The 13,823-nt window shown below is 42.6% G+C and overlaps 1 protein-coding gene across 6 annotated transcripts in view; it reads right to left on the bottom strand.

Moving 5' to 3' along the window:
* agap1 (ArfGAP with GTPase domain, ankyrin repeat and PH domain 1) overlaps positions 1-13,823 on the bottom strand; it is a 131,871-nt gene that overhangs the window by 106,398 nt on the left and 11,650 nt on the right. For 2 of the 6 annotated variants that reach the window (XR_009804602.1, XM_061889316.1), the window contains exon 1: positions 4,740-6,236. The exons of 3 other annotated variants lie outside the window; for them this stretch is intronic. Coding sequence is in view for 2 of the 3 variants with exons in the window: in XM_061889316.1 (XP_061745300.1) it covers positions 4,740-5,808 (1,069 nt within the window). In the remaining variant the exon portion in view is untranslated. Of the gene's footprint in view, positions 1-4,739; positions 6,237-13,823 lie in introns of those variants that run through there. One more of the 6 variants, XM_061889317.1, reaches the window with a different exon arrangement.

Here is a 13,823-nt window from a genome sequence, read left to right as displayed (position 1 = left end):
GGACATCGGCAACATCAGAAATGTTGCCACTGGATGGTAAAGTGTCTCCAGACTCTACCGAGCATAATGGTTAGCTTCCACCCCGGATGTGTAACAGCTGCTGAACGTTGCTGCCATTGAACATCTGCACCAATCCCCACCACCGTTCTGATGCGCATTGTTGCAGCTCCGCCATGCAGCAAAGTGGTGCAGATTTCTAAGAGATCTCGCAAATGTGTGCGTTATCATGTGAAAAAGGGAGCAGTCGTAAACTCAACCCCAAACAGTTTATTTTGTCCTTACGGAGGAGCAAAAGTAAATAAACTTGGTCCTGCCATGTGAGATGCGTAACGACTGCTGAACGGCAGCACTGTGGAATGTTTGGAGCTTTGCTGTCCATCAATACTTGACTCGTGGAAAAGACGACAGTTTAGCTTGCACAATGACAACTTTAACTCTGTATTTGCAACACACAGCAGTAACATCACCCAGCGGTGTGCTTGCAGCACTACAGCAGTGATGCACCTTAGTGCCACAGCAAAATGAAAAGAAGGGGGTGAATTCTCTTCTCATCATCAAGTCTTATTAACTCTTAGTGCGGCAAGGCGGGTCTGATGGCCCGCTAGCATCACAACTGATTAGCTAACATAGACAAAATGATCACCAAACCAAATGCCAGAGTGAGAATATTTCAGTTTACACCCTTGCAACAAGATGAGCCTATCAACACCAAGTAGACAGAGAGCCAAATGTGCACCAATGCAACCAACCTGAAACATAACCAGGCCACAGTCCACACTCACTTTGGTTTGGTGAACAAGCCAGGTCAGTGTAAACAACATAGTGTGTGCTCAAAGAAAGTGCAGTTCAATACATCACCAAACACACGCTGCCATTTACAAACCCCGTTTCCAAATGAGTTGGAAAATTGTGTTAGATGTAAATATAAACAGAATACAATGATTTGCAAATCCTTTTCAAGCCATATTCAGTTGAATATGCTACAAAGACAACATATTTGATGTTCAAACTCATAAACTTTATTTTTGTGCAAATAATCATTAACTCCAGAATTTGATGCCAGCAACACCTGACAAAGAAGTTGGGAAAGGTGGCAATAAATACAGATAAAGTTGAGGAATGCTCATCAAACACTTATTTGGAACATCCCACAGGTGTGCAGGCTAATTGGGAACAGGTGGGTGCCATGATTGGCTATAAAAACAGCTTCCCAAAAAATGCTCCGTCTTTCACAAGAAAGGATGGGGCGAGGTACACCCCTTTGTCCACAACTGCGTGAGCAAATAGTCAAACAGTTTAAGAACAACCTTTCTCAAAGTGACATTGCAAGAAATTTAGGGATTTCAACATCTACGCTCCATAATATCATCAAAAGGTTCAGAGAATCTGGAGAAATCACTCCACGTAAGCGGCATGGCCGGAAACCAACATTGAATGACCGTGACCTTCCATCCCTCAGACGGCACTGTATCAAAAACCGACATCAATCTCCAAAGGATATCACCACATGGGCTCAGGAACACTTAAAAAAACTACTGTCACTAAATACAGTTTGTTGCTACATCTGTAAGTGCAAGTTGAAGCTCTACTATGCAACGTGAAAGCCATTTATCAACAACATCCAGAAACGCCACCATTTTCTTTGGGCCCGAGATCATCTAAGATGGACTGATCAATCAATCAATCAATCAATCAATCAATGTTTATTTATATGGCCCTAAATCACAAGGGTCTCGAAGGGCTGCACAAACCACAACGACTGATGCAAAGTGGAAAAGTGTTCTGTGGTCTGACGAGTCCACATTGCAAATTTTTGGGAGAAATATTCGACATCATGTCATCCGGACCAAAGGCGAAGCGAAACCATCCAGACTGTTATCGACGCAAAGTTCAAAGGCCAGCATGTGTGATGGTATGGGGGTGCATTAGTGCCCAAGGCATGGGTAACTTACACATCTGTGAAGGCACCATTAATGCTGAAAGGTACATACAGGTTTTGGAACAACATATTCTCCCATCTAAACTCTGTCTTTGTCATGGACGCCCCTGCTTATTTCAGCAAGACAATGCCAAACCACATTCAGCACGTGTTACAACAGCGTGGCTTCGTAAAAAAAGAGTGCGGGTACTTTCCTGGCCCGCCTGCAGTCCAGACCTGTCTCCCATCGAGCGGAGACCCCAGACTGTTGAACGACTGAAGTTCTACATAAAACAAGAATGGGAAAGAATTCCACTTTCAAAGCTCCAACAATTAGTTTCCTCAGTTCCCAAACATTTATTGAGTGTTGTTAAAAGAAAAGGTGATGTAACACAGTGGTGAACATGCCCTTTCCCAATTACTTTGGCATGTGTTGCAGCCATTAAATTCTAAGTAAATTATTATTTGCCCAAAAAAAATTAAGTTTATGAGTTTAAACATCAAATATCTTGTCTTTGTAGTGCATTCAACTGAATATGAGTTGAAAAAGATTAGCAAATCTTTGCATTCAGTTTATAATTACATCTAACACAATTTCCCAACTCATATGGAAATGGGGTTTGTAATACTGTGATAAAACTAGCATTTTTAAAAGTGCTGCAAATATTTGACAGTCATGTCAAGTTGGTATTTCTCACTTGTAATCTGCCAGACTTAAGTTTTTCTTGCATTTGATCTTAAATACATCTGCTTAAACTGTGGCGTTTATAATGTTACTCTGTACTTTTGTTTAAAAAGGTCCTAACTAGATTGTCAGTAAAAAGGGAAACTGCACTTCTTTTGTAATGTCGCCTATCGTCCACTGACATTATGAAAGACATGACAAGGGAGGGATTTTTTTAATGCATTCTAAATTATTAAATAAACGTAAACAATAGTCCTCTTACAGCGCAGCCAATGGGAGTTCCACTATTTCGCCCATAAAATCTAATAAATAACCATTCAAAAACCGCTAAGAATACTCTATTTACATTGTGTCACTTGAATATGATCAAAGTAATAGTGATATTGTTATTATGCGCACTAACGCAGACAAACTATTTTGAGCAGTGCCGTGACCACTACTGTGTGGCCCTATGTTTACATCATGGAGTGGTCTGCTGCTTCCTCGCTTCCTTGCTCTCTGTAAGTTTATTGTAGATCATAAATCATGCATCTCACCTGGACAGAATAGGTCTGAGTAGGTATTCCGCGAAATTGGTACACTCTGACATTCATTTAGGACCCGCAAATCGCCAGAACAAGGAAAGAGGCTTGGTCCCCCCGCGGACCAACGTTTCCTTGTGAGGATGAGACATTTTTCACCCCTTGCACGGTAGGTGTTGTATTGTTATGTTTGTTGGCTCTCATAAAATCTGCAGTGAGTAATAATCAGTAACGAAGAAAGAGAAAAAATCAGTGTGAAGCGTTTTTGAAATTATGCTTAAGATGATTAAAATATGTGGATATTAAATGTTATAATAAATGTGTCTATTACAACATAACAAACATACTTACATCATGAAGATAAAACCTCAATGGTGCTGTTTGAATGTCTTTAAGGGACCTGTAGGCGGAATTCCAAAGCTCCCATAGGCTCCATTGTAAGCAGACTTTAATCGCATTTATTTAATATTTAGAAATAAACAAATAACATCTGTCGTCATGTCTCTCATTATGATTGTGAACGATAGGCAAAATTAAAAAAGAAGTGCAGTTCCCCTTAAAGTAATGTACACTCTACCTCTGCCTACATGTTCAATATTCAAGTGCATCTTTGTTCGTCAACACTTTATTTTATGTTTTGGTTGTGTACATTTGCAGCCCCTCCACCCTCTCCCTAACATTCTATATTGCTTTTGGTTGCGATTTAATTAACAAAGTATATTTTATCTTTATTGGTTTTGTTTTAATTATATGAAGATTTAAAAGTTTTCATTCCCACTACAATGAAAACATTTACAAAAAATACAAGTTTATTGCAACCGAAATGATAAACATGCATTATTATTATGTATTATAATTACATCAATAGTACATTTGGTGTCATAAAAATCATAGCAATAATATCATTTATCTGCAATCATTTGTAGGTCAATAAATCATCAAGCACAATAAGACTGTTAGCTGGAATCAGCAGCTGTCTGGATAAAGTGGAGATGAAGTCTGTTGATTAAAGAAGCACTTCATCTTCATCAACAATATCATCAGCATATGGAATTGTCTAAATGTTTCGGGGACAAATGAGCATTCCTAGACATATGATTTCCCACGCCTTCTCTTCATGATGATAGCAATTTATTTGTATTATTTTCCAGGATATTTTGTGTTTGACAGTAGATTGTTTTTATTGGGCAATTCTGTGATTCCATGTGTGATTGTGTTCATGTGGAAGTCATAGAGCCCTACAGTTGGGTGAACCGAGTGTTATATGGCTGTCACTTCATGTTTAGAGGGCTCTTTAAACTAAAAACAAATACATTTAGAAAACAGTGACCATTATGTTTAATACTCTAAGAAAAGATTTTCTTTATGAATAATACTCCTACGTGGCAAACATTTGTTTACTACGATAAAGTCCGGAACCAATTGGCGGCGATAAACGAGTGTTAAAATGGATCTTCTTTAACCTGGCCTGCCTGCTGTTTGCACTTGAAATAAATGCATCTGCAAGTAGCGAAACACAAACAGGAGCGTCTGCTTGTCAACCAAACAACACCCTGCTGTCCTAAACACACACTGACCTCCCAAAGCACATACACACACAAAGATGCTTCTTTACCAACTGGGCTTCCTCCGTTCACGTTTTCTGTGCTGGACTGCAAAGGCAATATCCTCTGGCGCAGAGATCTGATTTTGCTCGGGCTTCCTGCTGGTATGAGGGTAGAGGTATCGTCCCTGCGGGAGAAGATGCCACTGAAGAACCGCAGGAGCCGCCTCTCACCCGAACGCTCTTCTCCGTTCCGTAGTAGCGCACTGCCATCCCTCTGTGCAGCCAGAAGCTGCAAGTCGCTGTTGTCCAGCGTGCGATTCTTAACACAGCTGAGCTCAGACATGGAGTCTGTCTTGTTAAGGATTGCACCGACCTCCAACGTCTGGCTTTTCTGTCTCGTGCCAGCATGAGGGCGGTTGGCAGGTTTCCGGAGCTCAGCGTCAACTTGTGTGACCTTCTGCCCTTTAGATGCAGCATCATGGCCGATAGAGCCAGAACTGCTGTGGTGTTTGTCCTTTGTGAGCGCGTGCAGACGCAGCAAATCACTGCTCGTCCAGTGTCGGAAGCTGAAGCTGCGTCGCAGCAGGCCAGGCTCCAGCTGAGGTGAGCATGTGGTTGTGAGCCCATTGAAGGCTGGCGTCAGCTTACCATGGTCTAGCGACTCAGGACTCCTCTTTTCCAAACTCTTTGACTTGAAAAGTGTCTTCATCTTCATCACGCTGCTACTCACTACATTCCTAGCAGAGTTTGTCTTGGTGCAAATGTGTTCCTCAGGTTTGTCAGATGACTGTGATTCCTGACACCTCTGTTGCTTGCGAGAGAATTTAAGCCTCCTCAACTCCAGCTGGCCTGTGCTGAATGTCCTGAAGTTCCTCATGGAGCTCTGTGCTGACAAGTCATCTGACTCGACCTCCGCTTCCTGCACTTCTTCCAGAAATACGCTGCGCTGGGCTTCCAGTGAGGCTTCCCGCCGGAAGGCCCCCAGCTTGGGGATTTTTACCAGCTGAGAATCCAATACGTCGCCGCCGTCCTCCAACGTCTCTTTCTTCACTAGCGTGAGGGATATGCAGTACACTATCTTCTTCTGAGGCATTCCTCGCTCCATTCCTTGAGAACAATTCCCATCCAGAAAAAACATAGTTTAAGTTACTTTAAAAAAAGATCAAGAAAAACATCTTCCCCAGAGAGACCCCACGTGAATGGCGTGGACCTCGCAGGCAGCATTAAAAGTGGGAATATTAAAGCCCTCAATTAGCAACATGACCACTTCCCTTCATCCAGATGTGCAACAAGCATGCAAGCTGACAGGAAATGCACTTCGCCTTCATCCCCTCGCGATGCAGCTGGCCAAGCAGTCTCTGGCCGAAAAAGTTACAAAAAAAAAAAAAAAAACACACGCGCGCGTGAGCTTCACGAGACGCGCTGACGGCCGGTGGGACGGGAGTCTTTTCCCGCCAGCTGTTTCCACGACGACAGTTCCAAGTGGAGGACGTCGTGGATCGCGGCTCTCGGAGCTCTGGACCCCACGCGCGAGACAGTGGAGCAAGGTGCGCGCGCACGCACCAAACATGCTTCAGCGGCAGAGAAAAGATGGTGCGCATGCTTCACGGCCGACTGCGCATGCTCGGAAGATGACGACAACAATGCAACCTTTTCAAATGTATAAATGTAGACTCGTCTAAACACAATTATTACTTCATGATGCTTGAGGCGCGCTTTTAACCGTTCTTCTTTCCAGCTAAAGAAGTTCTCTGTGAAACGTCAACAAGCTCCATCACAGGTTTTCTTTTCTGCTAAAGGAGGCGGGGCCTGTTGGCTCTCCCTGCTGTCAGTCAAGTTCCTCTGCCACGCCTCCAAAGGCCATGCAGCAGCAGCTGTAGCAGCAGCAGCTGTAGCAGCAGCTGTAGCAGCAGCAGCTGTAGCAGCAGCTGTAGCAGCAGCAGCTGTAGCAGCAGCAGCTGTAGCAGCAGCAGCTGTAGCAGCAGCTGTAGCAGCAGCAGCTGTAGCAGCAGCAGCTGCAGCAGCAGCAGCTGTAGCAGCAGCAGCTGCAGCAGCAGCAGCTGTAGCAGCAGCAGCAGCAGCTGTAGCAGCAGCAGCTGTAGCAGCAGCAGCTGCAGCAGCAGCAGCAGCTGTAGCAGCAGCAGCAGCAGCAGCAGCAGCTGTAGCAGCAGCTGTAGCAGCAGCAGCAGCTGTAGCAGCAGCAGCAGCAGCAGCTGTAGCAGCAGCAGCAGCAGCAGCAGCAGCTGTGTCTGGCCACAACTATCTTGTGATGGCAACATGAAGCTTGCTGAAGTGTGCACTACTTCTGACCACAAGGAGACATCCTGCGTTGTTGCTGGGTTTAATGAAGAGAAGTCACTTTCTCCTTCAGCCTCGCTCTCCTCCTCAATGCCCATTATAACAGGGTCAATTATGTCTTGGAAATAATGTATTTTATAATGTTTTATTATTGTTGTAATTACACAAAACGTGTAAGTTACATCCATCTTCTTCCACTTATCCGAGGTTGGGTCGCGGGGGCAGCAGCCTAAGCAGAGAAGCCCAGACTTCCCTCTCCCCAGCCACTTCATCCAGCTCTTGCCGGGGGATCCCGAGGTGTTCCCGGGCCAGCTGGGGGACATAGTCTTCCCAACGTGTCCTGGGTCTTCCCCATTGCCTCCGTGAATACCTAAATATGGTTTGATGTTTTGTCAATGTGGAACCATTGTCTCGTTGTCCCTCCTACTACAATAATTACTGTAACACTTGTCTTTTTATACCTAGTGAGGAAGTTAAACATTGTACTGAGAGGTTGTTCAAATGAATAGTGCCTACAAAGTACAAAGAAGAAGAAATATGAGAAATACTTTCAACTTTTTTGAAAAATAAGATATTTTTCATCTCAGTATGTTAATAATGACTGACTTAATAGTCAGTAAATGAATGTAAATATTTGTAAACACTCTGAAGTGGGAAAAGAGTAGGATTAAATATGCTTTGCTTCGTCCTACTCCTTTTGGGACGTGATGTAAAGTGAAATGATATGAAATTGTGTGATGTATTATTATGCTGGAAGTGTGTTCATGTTCCAAATAAACAAAAGAAAGAAAGAAAGAACTATAATCCGCAAATAACTCAACTGTTGTTGAAAAGTAACCGTGATGTAATACTCTTCCATGTCAGTAGGTGGCAGCAGGTTTTTTTTGTTGATTGATTGATACTTTTATTAGTAGATTGCACAGTTCAGTACATATTCCGTACAATTGACCACTAGATGGTAACACCTGAATAAGTTTTTCAACTTGTTTAAGTCAGGGTCCACGTTTATCAATTCATGGTAAGGTAGCTCATTGCTTTGTAGATGTCCGGAACACGTGTGTAAGACGACGATGCTTTGTCGTGATCCCAATAGGCAGACGACAGCGGGAGGCAGTGTGCAGGTAAAAAGGTATCTAATGCTTAAACCACAAATAAACAAAAGGTGAGTGCCTCTGAGAAAAGGCATTGAAGCTTAGGGAAGGCTATGCAGAACGGAACTAAAACTGAATTGGTTACAAAGTCAACAAAAACTGAATGCTGGACGACAGCAAGGACTTAAAGTGGAACAAAGACGGTATCCACAAAGTACATCTGAACATGACATGACAATCAACATTGTCCCCACAAAGAAGAATAACGTCCGCACAACTTAGATAGTCTTGATTGCTAAAACAAAGCAGATGCAAGGAATAACACTCGAAGGAAGACATGAAACAGAACAGGAAAAGCCACCAAAATAAGAGCGCAAGACAGGAACTAAAACACTACACACAGGAAAACACCAAAAAAGTGAAAATAAGTCACAGGGTGATGTGACAGGTCATGACAGTACACCTGCTGAGACAAGAGCTATAGTGATTTGTGGTGGCTTATGGTATCAAGTTATATCCAACAATTGCGAGAACGACTTTGTGTATCAGCTGCTGAGTTTAAATTTTTTTATGTTTTCTGCTGGTGGTTTGCCTCCGCATTTTTTCAATAAAAAACATGTGTCTTGGCTCAAAAAAGGTTGAAAACTGCTGTAGCATACAGTCAGAAGAAATGCTACATCAAAGTTAAATCTGCAAGCCTGTGTTGAAAGGTATGAACTCACAGGAAGACATAGTGAATGTGGTCACAGGTCGACATGATCACCGATCAGCCTTTATGTGTACAGTGCAGTCATTAGAGGGATAATATAGCGACAAAGTGATTTGCCAGTGCAGCGGCAGGATGGGCATCCCCCTTCCCCCACACATGTCCCCGGTAGACTGTAAAAATGGGTCAGTCAGAAAGGGAGAGGGGGGAGGGCAGGTTGCCTCCCTGGTGTAATGATAGGGGAAACACTGAAATAGCTGCTCCACAATTTCACATTTTACAATGTGGGTACCACAGGAAGGAATCATGCCCTGCCCCACTCCAGTTTCAGATGCAGGCTGGTTGCCATGGCGTTATCTGATGTCATGGGTGTGTTGGTATGTTCGCTGCAATCCTACAGTTTTCCAGGAAATGAAATATTTCACATCTGTTAGCTTCTCTATGGAGGCCTCAAGATGATGTGAAACATCCAAATGAAATGTGGCTACATAAGCGACTAGATGGTTTGTTGGACCTGCTATGATGTGTTGATGGACAGCAGGAAGTAACACCAGCACAGCATCTTCACAAGCTGCAAAAGCTACAAATACATCAGCAGCGTGTGTGACCTACTTCTACTGGATCACACTGTTGGAACCCCGCAGAAATCAATGCCTACGCTGCACTTGCAATTCATCTTATTAAAGCGGTTTTAATCTTCGTGCACCTGCATTTTGCGTGCGGCCACCGAGGCACGCTATTGGACGCGTTGGAGTGAGGAGAAACTGCAGCCTTTATGCCAATGACATTGCAGCGTGAAGCCTTGCATAAAATGACAGCGCCTGCTTGCGATGCAGCTTGTTATATGAAATCTAAATAATAGCTGTCATTTAGCATGTAGCGTGATCTGAGATTGTCTTAGGCGGCCAAAACCATAATTATAATTACTGCTATATTCACCCACATTTTGCCTTCTAAATATGAAGTGTGACTTTTTTTGTCTATTAGATATTTATTATTGGACATAATATTACCGTGTGCCCTGAATATGGAGCAACAATAGATACAAAAATATGTTGCAGACACAGAAGTCGGGGTACAGTAAGTTTCAGGTTGAAAATACACCCGCACAGCTGACTCACTGCTGCCACCTGCTGAGCATCATTCAGCAGTGCATGCGACCATGACCTTCATGATGCTTCCTGCTAAAAGTTCCTAAGCAGGTTTGTGATGATTCTGTGATCAAAGGTGTGGTGACCTTCTCCAAAGTGCATGCAAAAATGTACTTTTTTTTCCCAACAAATAGAACATCCTCAGCTTATGCAGACAGCAATACTTAAACAACAGAAGAGTCCAGAGACAATGGTGCTGAGAAAATGTTACAACAAGCTGGCGTTTTTTTATACTAAGAAAACTATAAAAAATGGAACAACTCCCCAGATAGTGAACAAGGCCAGGATGAACAGAATGAAGCACATCGAAACAAATATGACAGCATGAGTTGGAAGCTGCACAGTGTATTTGTAACAATTGAACAACCGTATGGCTCAGACCAATACTTTGCAACAACTATTTAAGCAATTCCCACTACTTCTCCTATTTCTAGAGAGGTGGACTTAAATTAGTTTTATTGAAACTGTGTGTATAGCTGGGTTGCATATGACATCATATCCATTGTTCTTCTTTGTGGCGTAATTGACACGGCCGTCAAGCTGCTTGAGCGTAGCATGAAAACAAGAGAGCTTGAGTGTAGCGTTTGATCAGAAAATGTCGTATTGCTGTTCTGTTCTTGGCTGCTCCAATCTTTCAAATAGAGAGATAGGAAAGAGCTTTCATAGAGTACCAAAAGAAGTCGTGTATAGAGATAATAAAGTCAGGAAAAAAACGAAAGTGCTTAGATCTAAGAAAATAATCACTTTCATTATGTTGTGGAGTAAAATCGGACCACTTGTGTCTGCAGCGATCACTTTGTAAAATGTTTTAACATTTCATTTTTTTAAGAAACATTCTGTGATGCAATCGAGTTTATTCTGTACTATATCAGTTGTGTATGAGAGCAGAACTAAACGTAAAAAAAGGTCAAGAGATCGCATTAGTTTGCAGTGGCTATGCCTAAATACAACTATGAAGAGACCTGGTTGTGCAAATAAACTAACGTCATGTTACGTTCTAGTAATAAATATTGTGATTGTTGTTCCAATCCACTCTATCGGTATAGCTCGGTTGGTAGAGTGGCCGTGCCAGCAACTCGAGGGTTGCAGGTTCGATTCCCGCATCCGCCATCCTAGTCACTGCCGTTGTATCCTTGGGCAAGACACTTTACCCACCTGCTCCCAGTGCCACCCACACTGGTTTAAATGTAACTTAGATATTGGGTTTCACTATGTAAAAGCGCTTTGAGTCACTAGAGAAAAGCGCTATATAAATATAATTCACTTCACTTCACTTCACTTATTTTCATTGCCCATTTTTATAACAGAGACCAAAGCTTAGTAGTTGTTGTGCAGGAAAGACAAGTGCTTCATGCAACACATTTGACCACATTATAGCATCATTGGTGCTAGTTGTTAGCATCAAGAAAATATTCTAAATGGTATTAATAAACTAGATGAATAAATCTGCATATAATGAATTTCTAGAAAAGATTCATGCTGACCAACAGGGACATATACAGCTTAATAATTATGTACTTCAAAGCCCCCCATGTTGTCATGCAGCCATTTCAGTGCGGGTGTCTTCACCGGCTGGTTATTGATTGATTGTTGTCACCGCTTAGTTCCTGTGACATCCTTGTTTTGGGACCGGTGTCTATGCTTGGCTAGTTTACACGTAAGCTCTCGTTAGGCTTTGCTTTCCGTGTTCAGCCTCCCTGTAATTTTGCTGCACTTCCCTGATGCAATGATTTCTTGTGTATTTTCGAGCATTAAGACTCTTTTATCTGCACGCTGTTGCCCGCTGTCTTTCTACCACCTACTGCAAACCATGCGGCCCGGCTGGAACATGTATCATAAGTCTCCCATGTGTCAACATATTTGCACAAAGTTTGCAATTTTGGCAGATACTGTATATCTTTTCTGTCATTTTCATTTCCATCCATCGCTGTCGCTTTGTAATTTGATGGGATCATGAAACATCATGAAACTCCAATAAAAAAACAAGCAGAAGAACAGATGTTTTGTGTATAAGCGGCCAACACTTTAAAAGGAAGATAGAGAGGCGACTTGGCCCGTGATGCAGCAACAACAAAAAAGCAACTTGGGTCGGCGTGGCTCGGTTGATAGAGCGGCTGTGTCTGCAACTTGAGGTTTCCTGGTTTGATCCCCGCTTCCGCCATCCTAGTCACTTCCGCTGTGTCCTTGGGCAAGACACTTTACCCACCTGCTCCCAGTGCCACCCACACTGCTTTAATTGTAGCTTAAATCTGTTGATGATGGCTTTCACAGTGTAAAGCACTTTGAGTCTCCAGAGAAAAACGCTATATAAATATAATTACCTCTAATCTAATTTTGAACTTTTCCCAACGGGCTGGTGCTTGAGCAGTGGTAATAACTATCTACTTTACTATTACTCTTTAAATATACTAAATACTGTTATTATATGTGTATGTAGTGTACCCACTGATGTAGTTATATTATAGTTGTGTATATAGTAAAAAAAAATGTAATTAAAAATACATTTCAAAAAAAGATACCAAAAAAGAGAGCAATACCGATATATGTCAAAATGCCAATTATAGGCGCCAATAATCAATCGATCTCTAATATTTGTTAAATAAGGTTAGTGTGTGAAAAGTACAGACTTATTTTTCCTGGAAAAATAGATTCTTTTAAACCAAATTAGAATAGTCATCGGCCTCATCATATTTTTTGGTTTGAAAGATTTAGAAAGTTGCAAGTTCCTAGTTGCAACAACACCTTTTAGGCTCAAAATGTAAATGCTTCCCTTAACTCCAAAGATATGCACCTGGGGATAGGCCCCTCCCACCTCCAAAGACATGCACCTGGGGATAGGCCCCTCCCACCTCCAAAGACATGCACCTGGGGATAGGTTGATTGGCAACACTAAATAGTCCCTAGTGTGTAAATGTTCTACACCTGTGTTGGCCCTGTGATGAGGTGGCAACTTGTCCAGGGTGTACCTTGCCTCTTGCCCGATTGCAGCTGGGATAGGCTCCAGCTCTCTCACAACACAGAGGCACAAGCGGTAGAAAATAAATGGATGGATTTTAAAACACTAGAGGGCGGTCATATACTGTAGATCATGGGTGTCAAACTCTGGCCTGCGGGCCAAATTTGGCCCACCGTGTAATTTCATTTGGCCCTTGAGGCAATATCAAATAAACATTGAGCGGACCCGCCGGTACTATACAGCCGGTGCTGCTGTAACACCGCATTCACCCCTAATACTCATACTTGCCAACCCTCCCAATTTTCCCAGGAGACTCCTGAAGTTCAGTGCCACTCCCGAAAATCTCCCGGGACAACCATTCTCCCGAATTTCTCCCGATTTCCACCCGGTCAACAATATTGGGGGCGTCACGTCCACTTATCCTTCATACAAACAGCGTGCCGACCCAGTCACATAATGTAAGCAGCTCGTGAGCACACGTAAGTGAATGCAAGGCACACTTGGTCAACAGCCATACAGGTCACACTGAGGGTGGCCGTATAAACAACTTTAACATTAACACTGTTACAAATAAGCGCCACACTGTGAACTCAAACCAAACAAGAATGACAAACACATTTCGGGAGAACATCCGCACCGTAACACAACATAAACACAACAGAACAAATACCCAGAACTCCTTGCAGCACTAACTCTTCCGGGACGCTACAATATACACCCCCCGCTACCACCAAACCCAACACCCCCAACCCCGCCCACCTCATCGTTATTTTATTTTCAAATTTATTAGCCTGTGGACAAAGTTAATGTTGATATTTACCTCAGAAGTGTTCAAATAGAAAAGAGGCATACATTTTTTTATTTAAACAATATCTAATATACAATTTTTTTGTTTGTTTTTTGAAAGTTGATTTTGCCCCAAGCGTTGCTTGTTCCATATTCAGTGTTAAA

This window comes from Nerophis ophidion, linkage group LG27, assembly GCF_033978795.1.
Source record: "Nerophis ophidion isolate RoL-2023_Sa linkage group LG27, RoL_Noph_v1.0, whole genome shotgun sequence".
NCBI classification, from domain to species: Eukaryota; Metazoa; Chordata; class Actinopteri; order Syngnathiformes; family Syngnathidae; genus Nerophis; species Nerophis ophidion.
This window is presented reverse-complemented; position numbering and strand designations above follow the sequence as displayed.